The 20,157-nt window shown below is 32.7% G+C and overlaps 2 protein-coding genes across 2 annotated transcripts in view; one reads left to right on the top strand and one right to left on the bottom strand.

Annotated features, from left to right (window-relative positions):
- LOC129917118 (cAMP-dependent protein kinase catalytic subunit 1) overlaps positions 1 to 13,377 on the bottom strand; it is a 46,437-nt gene extending 33,060 nt beyond the window's left edge. The window contains exon 1 of the mRNA XM_055997468.1: positions 9,497 to 13,377. Within this exon, the coding sequence (XP_055853443.1) occupies positions 10,395 to 11,462 (1,068 nt within the window). The 5' untranslated portion in view covers positions 11,463 to 13,377 and the 3' untranslated portion in view covers positions 9,497 to 10,394. The remainder of the gene's footprint in view (positions 1 to 9,496) is intronic.
- A 3,268-nt stretch (positions 13,378 to 16,645) lies between these two features.
- LOC129914586 (NHP2-like protein 1 homolog) lies at positions 16,646 to 17,369 on the top strand. Its single transcript, XM_055993907.1, has 2 exons — positions 16,646 to 16,820; positions 16,890 to 17,369. The coding sequence occupies exons 1-2, from the start codon at positions 16,818 to 16,820 to the stop codon at positions 17,268 to 17,270; spliced, it is 384 nt and encodes a 127-aa protein (XP_055849882.1). The 5' UTR covers positions 16,646 to 16,817; the 3' UTR covers positions 17,271 to 17,369.
- The last annotated feature ends 2,788 nt before the right edge of the window (positions 17,370 to 20,157 follow it).

Raw genomic sequence — 20,157 nt, 5'->3', positions numbered from 1 at the left:
TCTAAAAAAAAATTAAGTTTCATCAGATTTTTTGGTTTAGTTGTAAAAAAAAATGAAATAAAATACATATAAATGTGTAACATATTCATTTGACTGTTTCAGTTCATTCAGTTCAGTTCTGGAATGTGCAAAATGTGCGCCTTTTAAAACGATGTGGAACGTATTTACTTTCAGTCTCATAATAAACTTGTGGAACTTATTCACTTTCAAAGCCGGCTTGAAACTTTTGCTATGTTAGAATGTTTCCTTCACAATCCCATTCTAGAAAGTTGAAAGTTCTGTGTTTAAAACGGTGTGGAGAGTAGATTCAGTCTTACAGTCAAAATTAGAAACGATTATCGAACTTATTCACTTTCCAAAACTTTTCCTATGCTACATATCTTGAATTTTATTGTGAAACTAATTGACTTCATAGATAAAAAGTATTCAATTTTTCAAAAAAAAAAAAAAAGTACAGACTTTTAGTCAATAGTGTACATGAGCATATTTCATTCGAAGAAGATATTCACCCCAAATTAAATAAAACGGTGAAGGGAAGGGGGAGGGGGATCGCCTCTGGGCATATAATAAGTAAATGTATCTACATATATAGGTACGTAAAGTAAATTGAAATTGATTGCAATTATAATATATTTGCTGCTTCTAATTTTCTAAATTTTAACACTCCGCACCGGGTATATATGTATATTCTTTGTGTGCTATTTGGTTGAGTTTAAAAAATTATTGTAAATACAAAACTTAGATAGACCCTGTATGTATCTACCTACAGAAAATTTGAAGAAACAAAATTTTGATGAGTTTATTCGAGGATTTAGAAAATTCAGATTTATTGCGGCGGATGTCGAAAAGATGAGTGAGAAGAATTAATGAGGATTGAGCAATGAATTTTTTTTCATGAAATTTTCCGTCTAATCAATTTTAAATGTTGGATTAAGTTTTTGTTTTTGAAATTTAAATAACTATTTAAGAGAGATCTACAAATGCAATCACGTCTAAATAAACATTTTAATCAATGATTGGATACTTTTAAAATTAGATATAAATACCTATGTAAAAGATTTTATATAATCTTTGTGTATTTTTTTTTTTAAGTGGCTAGCGTAGGAAGTTTTCTCTAGCATAATGAAAAGAAAATCAACGAATCATTCCGTCTTCGCAACCAGTAACCGCTGCAGCGTTTTTCAAGGTGTGTTGTTAGGGAGGCCTGCAGAATACTTCAAAACCAAGAAATACCGAATAACAATATTCGCAGTATAGCCATTTTTTAGGGGCTATCAAAGCCTGATCTTATTCTTCTTCTCCATTATCGACGACAGTCATGATCTCGAATGGGATCACAGCTCTCCCACTTAACTGCTTCACACCACGGCTCCACATGTGGGGTTCGCCGCTATCAAAGCCTGATCGACTAACTTAAAATTAGTCTTACGGTGGTGCTCAATTCTTAGATGAGCTAATCGATCTCTCTGATAAAAGAATTAAAGACCTAATAATAATTTTGCCAAACAAAACTTAATGATTCTAACTTAACGCAACGACATGACGAGTAAAATTCTGCTGGACGAACTGTCTTGAGTAATCTTTCTGTTTTGAGCAATGGATATAATTCAACACCCTGCGTGTCAAAGCTATCAAGCTCTTAAAACAAGCAAAGGCAACACGACCACAAGCGAGTAACATTCGCCAGTACTTACAATAAAGGTCCAATAACTCTAATAAAACTCTTAAGTATCTTAAGTATACCTATCGCTGCATGTAAACTTCTGCTGAAGCAAAACGCTTTAAAGAAAACTAGCCTTAGATGGACTCAAACCCTTTCAATTCAACCATCTTAAGACTTGAATAGTGCAATGTGTTTATTAAATTCAAACCGGCTGCACTTATACATAGCTCCACCATAGGTATACCAAAAGAATACAAATTTTGACCGCCAATAGCACATTTCAAATTTACCAACTTCCAATAGGAACTCTAATTTGTTATTCGCTAACAATTTATTATCACTCTTAGTCATTGGCATGACATTTCTTGATTTTAAGGATAATTTCATTCATTTTAATGATACTCTTTATTTATTACCAAATAATTAAAAGTCCCTAAAAACAAAAGAAAGTTCTCATTAACATCTCCCATGCTCTACACGTGCAGTGTTATTTCATTAATTTCCTATTATTGACCTAAAAAATGAAAAAAAAAATGTATTGTTAACATGCTTGTGGTGACGTCATTATAACAAGTTAACTGTATACATATGAGTTAAAAATATTTTGAGGTCAATGTTCTCAATAAATTCCATTAAAAAAGAAAAACCTTATGTTGTTGGGTTGAGAAAAAAAAAAAACAAAAACACATAAATGTCATGTGTGTAGCTTGAAAAACAATTCACGAAATCATCATAATCATCATCTTTATCGAATTCTATCAATGATAAATTTATTATTATATTTTTTTTTTTATGTTTTTTATTTGGAAATGACACAAATTGAATCCTTTAATCACACGAAAGCTTTCATGATAATTTTTAATTTCCGCCTAAAGTCAGCAAAATCCAATATATATTCATGTTTTTTCCCTTGAGAATGAATGGTATATGGAAGTGGAATATTGTTGTTTTGTGGTGTTGATGGTGTAGGAAGAGAGAACAGGATTATAAGTTTATCTTTAGAATTTTATAGGTACGTGAATTTATTACGTACAAAAACCTACATGCTTAGATAGCAAATAGGGGGACGTTGAAATGTTACTACAAAAATGGAAGCAAATTAGTTGCATAATAAAAGAAAATAGATATAGATTAGATAAAATGCTAAAAATATAAATATCCTATCGCACTCAGGTACGATATTAAGTGTTGATGATATAAATTTTAGTGTGACCAAGAGTATTTTTCTTTTAAGGATGCAATTTAATTCAAACAAATCGTCACAACTTCAATGAAATACTAAAAGTACCACTTCGGATTCACTCATAATAGCATTGATGTCTTGGGATCTGACTTGTATCCCTAAATGAAAATTCCAGAATGTCCAAAATTGAATTACCCAAAAAATTATATAAAACGTTCACTGCTTCCCAATATCTACGATGAATAGAGAAGCCTCATGTAAATGAAGGAGCAAAGCCTAGTGACTAACAACTCTCAACCATTTATGTGTGCGAGTTACCAATTTGCAAAAATGGAAGGGACCTACAATTTACCGCCCAGTCCGAACGGCAGAGATGCACTTTTCATGACAATGACACTCTTGAAGGCTTTGTCAATTCTTCGCAAGAAATTTTTTTTATTTTTTAGGTGGTGGATGTTTGAAATCGAACTCAGACTTCAGGCGCTATATTTCATCGCACTAACCATCCAACCACTGCAATGCAATATCCACAACGTTAGAAATAAAAGTGGCAGGACTTTCGGGAAATTATGTGTTATCTAGGTTTTAACTATTCTATTTTGTTAGATCATTGTTCTTGCGGCATTAAAGGTTTTTTAGGTTTTTTATTTTCAAAACCAAATCCCTTCATATCCTATTTTTTACAAAAATGGTCACTCTAATTTATCACATCATAATAATTTGTAATGTTATAGTTTTGTTGTTGGTATATTTAATTCCATTGTTGTTTTTCAATTGCAAAAAGGATTATTGTCCAAAATTAACTGACAGAGGACACAATTATAAACGTTAATTATGAATATTGTGAGGTGAGGAAAATATTATAATGATGAAATATTTTGAATTTGAATGTAAAGCTTTGTTTTTTTTTTTGTCTGTTTATTTTTTTGGTTTAATTGAAATTGAAAATTGAATTCAGTTAAGTTATACTTAGGCTATTCAATTAAAAAAAATTATTATTATTATGAATGCATAATTAATTTTTTGATTGCATTTACATAATAATATTATTTTTATTGCATTGAAAAATTATTTAAGAATTCTGTGAATTTTGACACATATAAATACATAAATAATGTACCTATTTAAATATGAAAGAAGCATTTTCTCATAGCCTAGGGATATGCTCTTCTGAACAAGCAGGAATTCAAGGGAGCAACAACTAAATTTCTTGAGACATATGTTTTTATCAATTGCTTGCAAGAATATCATTTTTTCTTGTAGTTCAGTCAATGGTGAAAAATCCGAAAAAAGTTGTGACGTCAGCTGAGTTTGGATGCAGTTTGAAGAGGGGTTTATCCTGAGTATAAATCTCAGTTTGCGTATTGATTGGTCTTGTGGGGAGTAAGAAAACCGCAAATTATCTCATTTTCAGTTATTTTCCACGTAACTCTAAGGGTTGTTTAAAATATTTAAAATGTCAAAAAATGCAATACGCAAACTGAGATGTATACTCAGGATAAACCCCTCTTCAATACTGCATCCAAATATAGGTGAAGTCACAACTTTTTTTCCCATCCCCTTCATTTGACTATTGTTACTTTCTGCCATAAGAGATTGTTCTATGTGCTCTATAAAAAGATGTAGTGTTAAAGAACTCCTATGCTATTTCATTTCAAGAAATGGTAGAATGTTGGTCCAAAATTTGCATCTGGGCCCACTTGGCTTACGTAAAAATGATTAATATTTAACTAGGAGAAACTATACTCAAATAAGCTTTTCAGATAAAGCCATCATGCCATATGGCTGTCATTTCTGTTAGGTCAACACTAACGTCATAGTCTTTACTATTTTTTATAGAGGGCAGTTCCAACAGGTTTCTGTTGTCTTCTGTTTTATGTTCTGGACTGTCCTCTGATCTATAGTCCAGTCTATGTTTTAACTTGCTATATGTAATTCCGAGGAGAACAAGAGTATCCAACACCAAAGATATTAATCGTGCCGGTTTGTCGGTCGAGATGTCACATTCAACATCACAGGTCCTTAAACTATGATTTTCTCTCACTTATGGCCACGCTGCTTTTGTATGGTATTCTGCTTTAAAAACATTCGTCTGTTACTCTTAAGTTGACAATCATTTTGTTAACGAATTGTTCGTCGAGGCGGTAACTCCTATCGAAAGGGATTTCAATGGGCATCACTTACGTTTGTGTCGTCTTAGAGAGTTTTACAGACATTGGCTCATATGCAATTAAAATTAGCTTAAGCTCTTATCTCACTTTTCAGTACATTTTCTTGAGATCCATCTAATTTTCTTGTGATAGATTTCAAGAAAATGTATTGAAAAGTGAAATAGAGCTTAAGATAATTCTTTTTGCATATGAGTCATTGAGGTTTATTAGCTAAAAGATTTATATCTTTGATTCTATTATTCTAAGGTCGTCTATAAACGAAATTTTGGGTCAGCTCTAGCTCTATATTTTCCAATTTTCTGAATGTTTCCACCTTTTTCGGTTTGGTATTTATGTCTAACGATCGCATATTTTCCCTTAATTACTCTAAAGAAAAAGCTTGTCTCGCACAACTGTTTATATCAGTGTGGAAGGGTTCCCAACTTGTTTTATTTTATTTGTATTCTTTTTTTAGCAAAATGTTAAACCAAGATTCCTTTACTACGGTTTATATTCAAGTTTAATGTTTTGACACACTATCAAACAGAAATTCATTGAAAAATTTGATGAGTTGGGTAGACAAATTCGCGTTTTGAGTAAATTTCTTCAATAGGCTAAAGACTACAATTTTTTAAATTTATTTTCGTAACATTTTCAGAGGAATCAAAATATCTCTGTTTCATTTTAGATTTACAAGAATAAAAAAAATACAATGCAAAAAAAATTAATTTAAGCCCGAACATGCGTGTTGTATTTGTGGCATATTTTCCCATAAATTCTGTATGTTACTGTTCAAACTAGAAAATATATGTAAGCTTGTACGCACTTCCCATCCTCATTTAAATGATCTACATTTTTGTTTTCTTATTTTAATATTAATTCTCAGAAACAAAATAATTGCTTGTTAGGAAAAAAAACATCAAATTTAACCCTCATACGAAACAGAAAAATGTCCAACGAAAACTTTGGTCATGTCAAAATTCAAACATAAATCTTAATTAATGTTGTTCTGCAAAAAAAAAAAAATAAAATAAATAAAAACAAAGTGTTAATTGAAGTTAATTGAAATTTCTGGCGCCTTTGGAACTCTAACTATTATAATTTTTCTCATTCATAATACAAACAAAAAAGAAGCAAAACTACTTTTATCCTTAATCTTTCTTTCTAATAATTACAATCTCTTCAAATCATAATTATATTTAGAGAAACGTACTAAGGAGTATAAGTGTTACTGTGCAATAAAAATCAGTTGAAAAATCAAGCATCCAACTAATTTTTAATTAATTTTAATCGAGTCCGCAAATGAAAAGAATCTGATTCTTGTTCCTCGAAAATATGTCTCGACAAAAACACAATTTTTAACCAATTACAATGAATGAGAAAGCTCCCGGCAAAATATTTTTCCGATAAGTGCTCTCCATCGAAGAACTGCCAGAACTTTTGTTTGTTTTTTGCTTTTTTATAATTATTAACAAAAAAAAAAGGAACGAAATTTGAAAGAGAGGAGTCGCATTTTTCGATTGAGTTGTTTTCACGAAAACATTTTCCTTGCAGTTTTTAATTTAAAGAGAGCTGAATAACAGGAGAATTTTACCAAGGGTTGTGGTTAAAGATTTATCTTAAAACTAGAATTTCACTAAAACTTCGAAATGTTAATTTACTTACATATTTTATACTAAAAAGTTGTTAGCAATAAAAAATATTTTACCAAAATAATATTTTTCAACTATTGTTAAAGTCAAAGAATTATAAAGAAACAATATTCAATTACAGAAAAGGAAGCAAAACACCAATTCAAATTAGTTGTTTTTTTGAAATTTCAAAAGAAGTGGATTAAATCGGGAGCCGTAAAGATTCGGCATGAAAAAGTTATCAAATCCTGAGAAAAAATAAGATAAAATGTTTCACCATTTTTAATTTGGATCATTACTTTTGGAACACCCTGTGTACTTTGGAAATAAAGGGGTTATATCCAATTGTAATTCTGAAAAAACGTGTTTTCTTGTAATGTTTTTTATGAAGAGGCTTTTTATGAAATAAATTTATAGAATAAAAAAATGTAAACATAGCGAATTTAATGTCCTTTATAAATTCGCGAAGTATTTACTTAAATATTGAGTTCCTGCACAAAAATGTATTTGGCGTTGCGGAAGATATCCCAAATTATCGGAAATAGAAAAACCAAAAGTTTCATTTTTTTTAAGAATAGATTAATATAGATAATATAGTTCTGTTTAATGAAGAAAAACTGGAACAGAAAAGATCAGAACAGCACAAATTCTTGAAAACTGTCACAACAAAAAAGATCAGAAAAGTACACCTTCCTATTTTACCGGGTCGACTTTTGCCGTCAGTTTTGAAACTTAAAATAAAAATAATTTTTTTTGTTATGACTTTTCATTCAAATAAATTATAATTAATCAGAATATTTGTTCACATTGTGAATTTTTCTTCATATTAAGAAGATTCTAAACAAATTTTCATTATTTTGAATTTATTTAAAACATTTTTGTAAGAATAAAACAAATCAGTTGCTGTTTGACACTTCTCACTCGTTTGCTCTACCTCAAAAGTAGGAGCAGAAAAACTTGAACTAATCTGTGCTGGAAAACTTAATGGAACACAAAATGACAGTTTGTAGAACAGTTTAGAGCAAGGTTTTTCTTCATGAAACACACAAACCTGTACTTTTCGGATCTTTTATGTGCGGATCAGATTCATTAAACAGACCTAATGAATAGTCAACATTTAGACATTTGACAAAATGGCATGGCGGCTTTTCAAAAAAATTTACATTTTAAAACTTAGAAAATCGAAGTAATTGTCAGAAACTTTTTTACTTCCATCATTACCTGGTATCTAAAAAGATCGTGTGAAAATCTCAAGCCGATCGGTTTAGCCTATTCAGACGAATTTTCTTCAACGACTTTGAAAACACCGTTTCAAAGTCCTTAACAACGCGTTTAAGCATTTGGGAACCATATACAAGCCAAGACGTCTTTTCAAATTTCTCCGCAACTACATATTTGCCGAAATTATTTATAAAGAGGGTCCAAAAAGTAATGATTCAAACGAAATATATTTGGTTACTTGTTTATCCTAATTCAGTACTATTATTTTTTATAAATTGTGAAATTTCGAAACATCTCTACATTGAAACAGTATTTTGTTCCCCATGTTAATAAATGAATTTTGTTTTTACAATTCTTTCACTGAAACCTTGGTAAATGATTGGGAACAATTCATTAATCAAAACATTTTTTTATTTCGTTAGCCATTTCGCTACAAATTAGTTAACAGTTCGAAATTTTAATCAAACTCAATTTCTTACTTTTATTTGAGAGCAACACCCTGGAAAAAAAAATGTATGATTTAACTGGTTTACCATTTTAAAAACTTCCACAGTTATTACAGTTTTCAAAAAAGTATACAAGTTTCCAAAGTTAAAGTTAGAACGAATGATGCATACAAATATTTGAATTCAACTAAACAAGATTGATTGATGACGATGACAAAACAGGAGTTTGAGATCATTCATTCATACATTATTTTATCATTAATATTATCATATTAGCCTATTCTGTTACCTATTGACATACCACATCAAGCTTAAAAGACCCCAAAAGAAAATAATGTTTCTGCTTGGTTTTTTTTTTGCGATGATTAAAATGGCACTCAATTTCGTGCCTATAAGCTGTTATTACCCCTTAAATCACTTTTTGAATGTAAGTTGCATAGTATGAAACTGTTCCAAAGCATTTATCCCAACTCATTTTTACTGATAGAAAAAAAATAAGTAATCCAGTCAAATAAGGGTTTAACCTCGGAATGAATGGTAATAGAATTTTTTTTGATCAATACCTTCGTTTTGGCATTCTATAACATCCTCAAAAGTCTAGAAAAATCTCATGCCCGCAAGTCGCGATTTTCAAGGTCAAAGCGCGAAGATTTCATGCAAAATTCAGTTACTTTACCATAACTTTTAAAGGTTTTTCGGTAGTAAGTTTGCAACTGTTATAATAATATGGGTTGGCACATGAAAAACAGGTAGGTATAACTTTTTTCAGAGACGCCTTGATTTTAGATTTTTTGGAATTAGCATTCAAAAATACCTTGAAATCATGTATCATATGTGTATTATATAATACCAACGTCTATTTTTTTTAATTTTGAAAATCTCCATTTCGCGCTTTAACCTTGAAAATCGCGACTTGCGGACATGAGATTTTTCTAGACTTTTGAAGTATGTTATAGAATGCCTAAACGATATATATAAACGATTATATATATTAAAGTGATTCCTAGTTCGTTTTTATTATTATTGAGACAGAGCTCGAGAAAACACCGCTTTCTGATATGGGATGAATATGACATGGGAAAGAGGAAATAAGGAGAATTTTTTTTTTTTTTTCAATTTATTTCTTATTATTTAGTATCTATTTGTTTCTTAAAAATATAAAATTTTCAATTAAAAAAATCAAAAGAAATATAATAACTTACTTTGCTTTTGTTGTTGTAAATTATGTTGTATATTTTATTTTTTTTTGTTTCCATCTTTTATTTATTGCTGTTTGTTGGGTTTTTGCTGAATTTATTTGTATTTGTTGTTTTTTTTTTTTTTAATTGTTGGTGTTTTTGATATTGGATTAAAAAAGAAATTAACTTGTTCCTCTAATTTTTTTTTTCTCTCTCTCTCTCTCGCTTGCTGAATAACTGTCTTTCTTTCTCTCTCTTTCTTACTCAGTTGATATATAAAAAAACACAGATGAGATTTTGATTATAAATGAAAATTTTTATTTTTTCTCTAATTTTTGTTTAAATATTTTTTTTTATTTTTTTTGGAAGTGATGATTTTTTTTTTTGAATTATTAATGATTCAATAATAGTTGTGTTTTTCTTTTTTGTTTGTAGGAAAAATGGGAACAGGGCAGACCAGAAGAAGATGAAGAAGAACAGGAGACCAAGACGGGCAAGACGACAAAACTTGTTTAATAATTTATGATAATTTGTGATGCTCCTATCTCCTTTCTCTCTCTCTCACATTCTCTATCCTTCTCTTTCTCTCTCAACTGCTATAAAGCTACAATTTTTTGTTTTTTCCTTTTTTTGTTGCTTAATACACACAAAGTTTTTTGGTTTTTTTAATTTTTTTAAATTTTCTTATGATTTTTTGTTTCCTTAGTAAGTTTACTGATTAAATGATAACAACAACAACTCTGACAATTTTTTTTTTTTTTTCATCTTATTTTTTATTTTATTTTCTTTAAATATATAAATATAATTTACTGAATGACTTTTTTTTTTTTGTTTCTGTGTGTGTGTGTGGTAAATTTTCTTTCTTTTTTAGGTGAGAGTAGAAAAAATCTTCTTTTTAATTTTTTTGTTGGTTTGTATCTGTTTAAAATTCAGCAAACTCCTTGGCGCATTTTTCAGTACTACTAATCCGCAGCACTTCCTCTTCATAATCATCAAAATTACTAGTATCGCCTGGTCCCTTACACCTCGGTATAAAAGGCGCCTCAATCTTTTTCTGAAATATAGCAATCCAATCTGTCGAAGCGAACCATTTCTGATTTTTAATATCATTAACACCCGCTTTCAGATTACCATAACGTTTAGTCAAATCAACTTGTAGCAAATTTCTCAATAAATCCTTCAAATCCGATCCAAAGTGCGACGGGAAACGCACCTTACCCGATACAATCTTCTCATAAATCTGTATTGGCTGATCGGCAAAAAATGGTGGATACCCAGCTGCCATTTCATAAACCAATACACCCAACGCCCACCAATCCACCGCCTTATTATAGCCCTTAGATAGGATAATTTCCGGAGCTAAATATTCCGGTGTTCCGCACAATGTCCATGTGCGTCCCTTGACTCGCTTGGCAAAACCAAAGTCCGTCACTTTAAGATAACCCTGCGAGTCTATCAGCAAATTTTCCGGCTTTAAATCGCGATAAATCAAATCCAAATAATGGAGATATTCAAAAGCCAGAACAATTTGTGCGGCATAGAAACGCGAATGCGGCTCCGAAAAGCGACCCACTTTGCGCAAATGCGAAAACATCTCCCCACCCGGTACATATTCGAGCACCATATACAAATTCGAATTGTCTTTGAAATGATAACGCAGGCTAACCAAAAATGGAAATGATATTGCTTGTAGAATTCGCTTTTCATTTAGCGTATGTTCGACCTGCTTCAGTTTGACGACTTTTTGCTTGTCGAGAATTTTCATTGCATAATAGTCTTTGGTTGGTTTGTGTTGAACGATCATAACACGACCAAATGACCCGGTTCCTAAGGTCTTGATGCGCTCGAAATCATCGAGGGCGGCGGTATTGGTTGGATTGCGACGCCATTTATCTTCGAATTCCTCTTTGGCTTGTTCGAGGAATTCTTTGACAGTTTCGGCAGCATCGACCTTTTTGTTAGATGATGATGTTGTTGCGTTGTTACCCATTTTAGTAGATGACGATGAAGTATTAGCAACGTTGGCAACACTGGCAACGGTTGTGTTGTTATTGGAAGAAGAGGACGGCGATGATGTTAGAGGAATTAAAGAAGATAATTGCCTTTTAATATTATCTTTAGATAATGATCTTGTTGTTGTTTGAGTTGCGCTTGATCCTGCTCCTGCTCCTGCTCCTATCACCGATGCCGAAGTTGTGGATGATGGTGAAATGGAAGTGGATTGTGATGGTGAGTGATGATGTTGTTGTTGTTGTTTATTTTGTTGATGATTATTTGTTGTTGTTGTTGCAGATGGTGAAGATGTTGATGGACTTGTTGCTGTTCCCACAGGTGATGACAACGATTGAGACAACGACAACGACGACGACAACGGCGGATGCGAGGAGGAGGGATCTTCTATCGCGACGACGTTGTTATCCTTTATAGAGTCCAGGGTGTTAGTGGATTTTTTATTTTTTTGTTTTTTCAAAAATTGAAATATCGCTTTCGCAATTTTGACAGATTTTTATTAAACCGATATGTCAAAAAAAAAAAAACACACACACAATTTATATATTTATCTCTTTTTTATTTATTGCTCACTGTCAGTTTATGTTGATCGATGTTTTGACAGGAGTGAGTGAGATGGAGGATATATTTTTTGTGTTTGACAAGGAGTTTGTCAAATTTTTTAACCGAACAGAACTTTTTTTTTTGACAGAGAAGGTGACACTGATAGAATTCTTTTTGACACCACTGTTTTCGATAAAAAGTGAGGTTAGTTTTTGTTGCTTTTTTTTTTTGTTATGAAAAAGTGAGTTAATGAGGTGAGAATGAGCGAGAGGGGGTGGATGAATTTTTTAGTTTTTTTTTGTGGGGTTAGTTAGGAGATTTTTTCTTAATTTGTTGATATCACACAAAATGAACACAATTTTATATATTTTTTTTTTATATTTTATTTTAGATAAATGATTTCGTAATCACTTTATAGGTATTTTTTTTTCCTGTTGGTAGTATTGCACGTCAAATATTATGTAGAAAAAAAAAAATAACGAAAATTGTTGTGTATCAGCGACGACACGATGATTCCTTTATTTTTTTTTTTTTTCTTCTCTATTTTAGGGATAGAAACGAAGAAGAAAATTTAACCGAAAATGAATTCACTCAAAGAAAATAGAAAAAAAAAAATGAAAAATCTCTCAGAATTTTGCACTTTTATGGGGTTGTTGCGGTACAAGTTTGATGGTGGTGGTGTTGGTGTCGTTTGAGAGGGTTTTTTTTTTTGTTTGAAGGAAGGCGGCAGAGAGCAAGTAGATGGATATGGCGAATATAAAAAAAAATCAATCGTTTTGCACTTCTTCTCTATCTCTTCTCTCTCTCTCTCTCTCACACTACAACGCAGCAGCAATTGGGGGGTAGATTTTTTCTTCTTTTACTATCATTTGGCGAATGAAAAAAAGGAAAAAAAAAAACGAAAAACACAGATTTTTTTTAGGTTTTTTTTTGGGAAAATTTTATTTTTCACAAAACTTTAGCAGATTTTAACCACTTTTTTCTGCAAAAAAGAACTTTTAATTTTATTTTTTTTTTTTGCTTTTTCACGAACACGACGAATGTGAGAATGCTCCTGAGGTCAGTGGTACATAATTTTTCTTCGTTTTCGTTCTTTTTTTTTTGTATTATTTTCCGTTCGATCTTCGTCGATATTATTTTCTTGATTTTGAAAAACTTCCACGAAGTTTTAAAGTTTTTATGTTTTATAGTTTTTTTCAACACAATTGATCTTCTATTTTTTTGTTTCTTATTTTTGCAAAGAGAAGTTTAAAATTTTTTCTATTATTTTTTTTTTTTTTTATTATATTTTAATGCACCCGCATCCGTACGACCGAGCTACTTTGCAAAATGGCGAATTCGTTTGAGGAAAATTTTTTTTAAGCCTCTACTGGTTAGATGAAAAGAGAGAAATATTAGGTGTTTTTTTCTTTTTTTTTTAGTTTTTTGGTATGTATACATATGAGGGAGTTGGTGCACCTGTTATGTGAATGTGTAGTTTTTTTTTTGCTATCAAATAGTGGTTCACAGTTTGATATGTAGGTGGTGAAAGTGATGGCTAAGAGAAATAATGCATTCAGAGAGGTAGGTTTTATTTGTTGCATGATAGAATTCAGAGAGCATTTGGACGATGACTTATTGCTGCGTTTATACATGACCTGAAATGTTTTTTCATTCACGACAGATTAATTTTTTGAAATTTCGAATGAAAAATAAAAGACTGAGCATGAAAAAAAGCTTTATAAGGGCCAGTTGTAAAAATATTTAATCCGTGGATCAGCAACTTTTATCTTTTCTGATATCGGTAGCAAGGCTGAAGTTTAGCACTGGTGCAAGGTTCATAGCCACATTCATGCATTGAACCGAAGTTAACCCGCAGCTAATCCACCGAAATCGGTGGGTTAAATTCCTGAACCAAGGCTGATCCACGTTTGTACAACTGGCACTAAGAAAGCATTTAAACGTAAATCAAGTTTTGTTAGGTAATCCTTCTTTTTGATATCAAAAACATGATTGAACCAGAGTTTAACCACAACTAATTCACCTACATCAGTAAATTAAACCATGTGACATCTTTCTTCAATATAGATTATTGTTAAATTCTTAGATTTTGACGTATTCATAAAAGTTAAGAAATGACCACAACGAAAAGGTAGGCGCCAGCGGTGCGGTTAATTGTGTACAAAATAAATTCCACACTTGAAAGTTGACGTTCCTGTTTAAAACTTTTTTCATACAATTACCCGTACGGCTATATTGCATATACCTCCCAACTAACATTTCAGCTTCGGTTAAGGTATTACAAAAGCTACATTTCAGCTTCTTTTAAAATTTAGTAAGGTTGTTGATCTTAAACGAAGCTTTACCGAAGCTCTACCGAAGCTTTGAGATTTGACAGATAGCTTCGGAAGAGCTTGCATAGCTTTTTAATAATGTCTTATCGAAATTTAAAAAAAATAACTACAAAAACAAAAAATAATTCTTTTTTAACAGGTTCTTATTAGAAGTTGTTAAATAAGTCCGAACTTCTATGAGCAGTTAAATTTTGAAGCAAGCTTAATACAAACTGTATACAAAGTATGACCTGTGATATTTCAATTTACAGAAGCTGTTGTGTTAGTTGCCCTACAAACAATTTTGCTTCTATAAAGGCTTGGCCACACCGGAGGGTATGCGGTATAGCGGTAACGATATTTGTATTAAAAAAATTCCACACCCGAACGTTGATGTGTCAGTTTGGAATTTTTTCCATACAAATACCCGTACCGTTACCTGTACCTCTACCGCGTACCCTCCGGTGTGGCCAAGCCTTAAGGCTTGGCCACACCGGAGGGTATGCGGTAGCGGTACGGGTAGAGGTAACGGTACTTGTATGAAAAAAATTCCAAACTGACATATCAACGTTCAGATGTGGAATTTTTTTCATACAAATATCGTTACCGCTACCCGTACCTCTACCGCGTACCCTCCGGTGTGGCCAAGCCTTTAAAGCTTTATAGAAGCAACGGTAGCATCTATAAAGTTTTATAGAAGCAAAATTGTTGGGTGGGCTTCCTGTGTGGTAATTTTATTAAAGGCTTGGCCACACTGGAGGGTATGCGGTAGCGGTACGGGTAGCGGTGAGGGTACTTGTATGAAAAAAATTCCAAACTGACACATCAACGTTCAGGTGTGGAATTTTTTTAGTACAAATATCGTTACCGCTATACCGCATACCCTCCGGTGTGGCCAAGCCTTTAAAGGTTTGGCCACACCGGAGGGTACGCGGTAGAGGTACAGGGAACGGTACGGGTATTTGTATGGAAAAAATTCCAAACTGACACATCAACGTTCGGGTGTGGAATTTTTTTAATATAAATATCGTTGCCGCTACCCGTACCGCTACCGCGTACCCTCCGGTGTGGCCAAGCCTTAAAGGCTTGGCCACACCGAAGGGTATGCGGTAGAGGTACGGGTAGCGGTTACGATATTTGTATGAAAAAAATTCCACATCTGAACGTTGATATGTCAGTTTGGAATTTTTTTCATACAAGTACCGTTACCTCTACCCGTACCGCTACCGCATACCCTCCGGTGTGGCCAAGCCTTAAGGCTTGACCACACCGGAAAGGTATGCGGTAACGGTATAGGTAATTATATAAAATAAAAATCGAAACTGGAACGTCAACGTTCAAGTGTAGAATCTTTTTCATACAATTACCCGTACCACTAACGCATATCTTTCCGGTGTGGTCAACCTTTAAGGTTATGCGGTCAAATTTCAAATTTTAACTTTGTCCGTCAACGTTGATTTGGGATTAAATATTTAGGACCCGTTGTACAAACGTGGTTCAGGAATTTAAATCAATGAATTCGGTAGATTTTCTGTGGGTCAACTTTGGTTCAAGATTGGATATGGCTATTTTTACATATTTTGACCTTGAACCAGTGCTAAACCTCAGTTTTAACACCAATTTCAGAAAATAAAAATTGCAGGTCAGTAGTTGCTGTACAACTTAGTTATAAGTTCGAGAATTTAATTTGACAATTCCAGCGGCTTAGCTGTGGTTTAACTTTGGTTCAATCATAGATTTAGCTATTTTAACACGGGACTTGAACTAGAACTTAACATCAACTAAACCACCGATTTCAGCAGATTGTACAACTTTAAAAAGATTAGTTGTGCGCGCTTCATGTAAAATATTTAATCCAATTTTATTGCCTACTGTACTTTTGTATGTGGCACAATTTAAGGCACTGAAAAAAAAGTGAAGAAAAAAACATTGTATATATATTCTTATAGTACTCTCATGAAGTAGAATTTTCTGTTTTGCGTCGCCACCTGAGGGATCGCTAGTTTATTTTATGTTTGAACCTTATGCAGAAAATTGAAGTGCAGATCTACGAAAAGATGTCGCTAAAGTATTTTCATGGATTGATAGTACTAAAGAAATATATATACAATGAAAAAAATGTCAGGTAAAATTGAACGTCATCGGCGTACTAGGATTTAATTTGGAGAAATTGTCGCGTCACTTTCGCGACTGCAAAAATGGGTTGCTTTGTGAGATTTCAATAAAAAAAAAAATTTACTTTCCTCTGAACACGTTCATTCATTATTTCGTGCTGAATCCAACCATTTAAGCACGTGTTTGTTTTGACATTTCGAGAATTTGTCAAATTCAAGAAACGCGTGGTTGTTGAAGAAAACGTTTACGAAAATTTTATTTTATTTTACTGCCCTCAGTGAAGCACCTAGCCGAGAGGTTGCATTAAAAGTTATATTTTTGATTTAATAATACAACTTTCCCCAAAAAAAAAAAACCTATTTAAAATGGTAAATAAACATAAAACAAATATCTTACTTGAATAATTTTACTTAATCGCACACAATTTCTCCCCCCAGACTGAAGAAGTTAACCCCAAAGCATTCCCGCTCGCCGATGCTCAATTGACCACCAAAATTATGAATCTGCTCCAGCAGGCTCTGAATTACAATCAACTTCGTAAAGGAGCCAACGAAGCTACCAAAACTCTGAATCGTGGTCTAGCTGATATCATTGTCATGGCTGCTGACGCTGAGCCAATTGAAATTCTATTGCATTTGCCATTGTTGTGCGAGGACAAGAACGTTCCTTATGTGTTCGTTCGCTCAAAGCAAGCTCTGGGTCGGGCTTGTGGTGTATCGAGACCAATTGTTTCGTGTTCGGTTACAACAAACGAAGGTTCTCAGTTGAAATCGCAAATCACTTCAATTCAACAAGAAATCGAAAGGCTTTTAGTTTAAGAAGGTTTAAGATAAAATGTACAAATTTATACTTTGAGTTAAAACCAAAAATTATGATGGTTTTTTTTTATTTTTTTAAAAATAAAACAATGAAATGAATTGTTTTTGTTTGTTTTTAATGAAATAAAGGAGAGGAGTCATATATTTTCTTGGAAATGATTTATGTACTTCCAAAAACTCGGATGAAGTTGGTAGAAAAACCAAAAGCCCAGGAAAAGATAAATATGACCAATAGGAAGAGCATCTTTGAATTATTCCCAAATATTTTACCTTTAACCATATGAAAGGTTCGAAAGTTGAGAGAAGTAGAGTTTACTTAAAATATGTAGGTACATAAATCGAATCGTTGATTTCCTTAACAATTTAAGCGAACTCCAAGCGCTTCTGTCGACACCAATATGGAGCCGCTTAAACTTTAAAATCCAAGAATTTTGTGGCAACTAAATATTTTTTTCGTCCAGAAATCATTAGAAATCTCCCTCGTTATTGATGAATGGTCGGAAAAAATAAAAAAAAAGTCGGGAGCGGAGCGAAAACTTTGTAGGTGATTTTAATTGACTTTAGTGTGCTGAATTCAAAACTGTATAAAGTTTTGTTTTATCACGTCTAGTTTTTGTGCTATACTATCACTATTTTTAGTATAAAGTCTCAAAAACTAATTTTTAATTAATTTCTTTTTGATGTTTAATCAAAAAATACCTTTTTCCTTAACAATGTAGCTTTTTAAAATCCAAATCAAAAGTTGCAAACTGGAATTTGGATAAAAAAAAAACCATTCATTATGATTTTGAGATATCATTTCAATCAATCAATTTTTTTTTCCAATATCTGAGAAAAAAATAAATTTTGAAAAAAATGTAATTTGAAAATAATGTAATGACGACAAAATATTGCATTTTGAGATTGCATATTCAATATATATGAAAAACGTGCCAGGCCAGGGAAATTCTGACTTCGGATTCGAACTCAGCACTTAAAAAATCCTTTAGAGAAGTAGGTATGGTTTGGTTCTAGGTCTATTTTGGTTGCCGACCAGTGTAATCAGTCCTTTTTCTGAATGAAAATTCCCTGTGAAATGAATTCGGGAGAAGGGCTATCAATTTCGGAAGCTTTTTAATGGGGAGCCTTTGTCCTGAATATATTTCCCTGGGAGTTTTCATTTAGAATAGGGCTGAATTTACTGCCGATAAGATTCATTTAAAGCAAATTTTGAGCCATTTTTACATTCTTAAGACCGCTCAAATCAAAAAATGTCTTTGAACCCAAATTATAGATCGCTTCTTATGAAGATGGCGGAGAACCAAGGCCAACTGACAACATTCTCAAGCAGTCCTCTTGAAGTCGTGCCAATTCCTCGCAAGAAACTGTAATCCTTACATTAATCTGCCATAGACCTACTATATTTTCTATTTACCATGGCTTCTAGCGTAGTTGGAATGCATCAGCACACACAAAGTATTGGGCCATAAATGCAAGGCTGTTGTGTCTCGTTAGTTAGCTGTTATGTAAGGTCTGCTAGTCCTAAAAAGGACTTTTTCCCTCGAATAAACAGCTCTGTCCATGGTAGCGACGGGTAGGTTCAGTGAGCATCAACCGCCAAGGTGCGGTAAATAAAGGTGCACCTTTATCGTGGACGAGTTAAATATACAGCTAACGTATACCTCTCTGTTTAAAAAAAATTAAGGTAATCACACACGGAAAAGGTATACGGGAGCTTTAGAGGTACAACGTTACCTTGTCCTGAAGACAACGTTACCTATGTACGTGAAGACTCTGGTGACGGTTGACCGCAAGTGGAACTGACCACACCGGAAGGGCATGAGGTAGCGGTGCCGGTAATTGTATGAATAAAATTCTAAACTGGAACATTTAAAGGCTACACCAAACCGGAAGGTATATGCGGTAGCGGTAGAGGTAATTGTATGAAAAAAATTCCACACCTGTTCCAGATTCGAATTTTGTTCATACAAATACCATTACCGCAACTGCATACACCCTCCGGTGTGGTCTAGCCTTACAGCCATATCATTCACTAGTTTAAAAAATACATCTGGATGTAAAATTGTCAAATGTTAAAAATAAATCCAAATCCAAAATAGTTATCCCGATTTTAACAATGAAAATAGTTTAAAAAAAAAATAGACGAAAATGACTATTTTTTTTTTCTGTGTAATAGTGAATATTATGGATTAGGATTTATTTTTGACATTTCAAGTTCCTTACATCCAGATGTATTTTTTAAACTAGTGAATAATATGGTAGTTAATATTCTAGTGTGGAACTTTGTTCATTCAAGTACCCCTACCGCTACCCGTATCGCTACCGTAAACAAAAAATACCAAGACTGGAAACTCGGCGGTCAACTGACGTTTGCCTACAAGCTGCGAGGTGTGGTGAATGTCGTGAACCTACCCTTCAAGCAAGAAAACTGAGTTCAACAAAGACACTCCGCCCTCAGAACGCGAAAAAAGGGGTTGCACTCACACACTTGCAACTTTTTGTGTATGAACACAAAAGTCGAAGGAGAAGCGTGGTGAAAAATGAGAAAAGGAAAAGAAAGACAAGGCCAACAAGAGCCAAAGCGTCATTTTGTTATTTTTTGTTGAAGTGTTTGGTCGCGTCGTGTCTCGTGTCGTTGTTTGTATAATGTTAGTTTATTAATTATAAACAATTTTATTAAATTATAAACAATATGGAAAACAAAAAAGGTATGTTTTATATATCGCTCAAAGTGTTTGGGTTAAAATGTTGTTTCTTCTTGTGTTGTAGATGAAGAAAAATCTAGAAGGTGAAACATGCGATTGGGAATCTAAAAAAACACCAACAACAGCAGCAGCATCAAATGAAATAAAATAAAAAAAAAGTTATTGTTTTATATTGTATTTAT

This window comes from Episyrphus balteatus, chromosome 3, assembly GCF_945859705.1.
Source record: "Episyrphus balteatus chromosome 3, idEpiBalt1.1, whole genome shotgun sequence".
Classification (NCBI taxonomy): domain Eukaryota; kingdom Metazoa; phylum Arthropoda; class Insecta; order Diptera; family Syrphidae; genus Episyrphus; species Episyrphus balteatus.
This window is presented reverse-complemented; position numbering and strand designations above follow the sequence as displayed.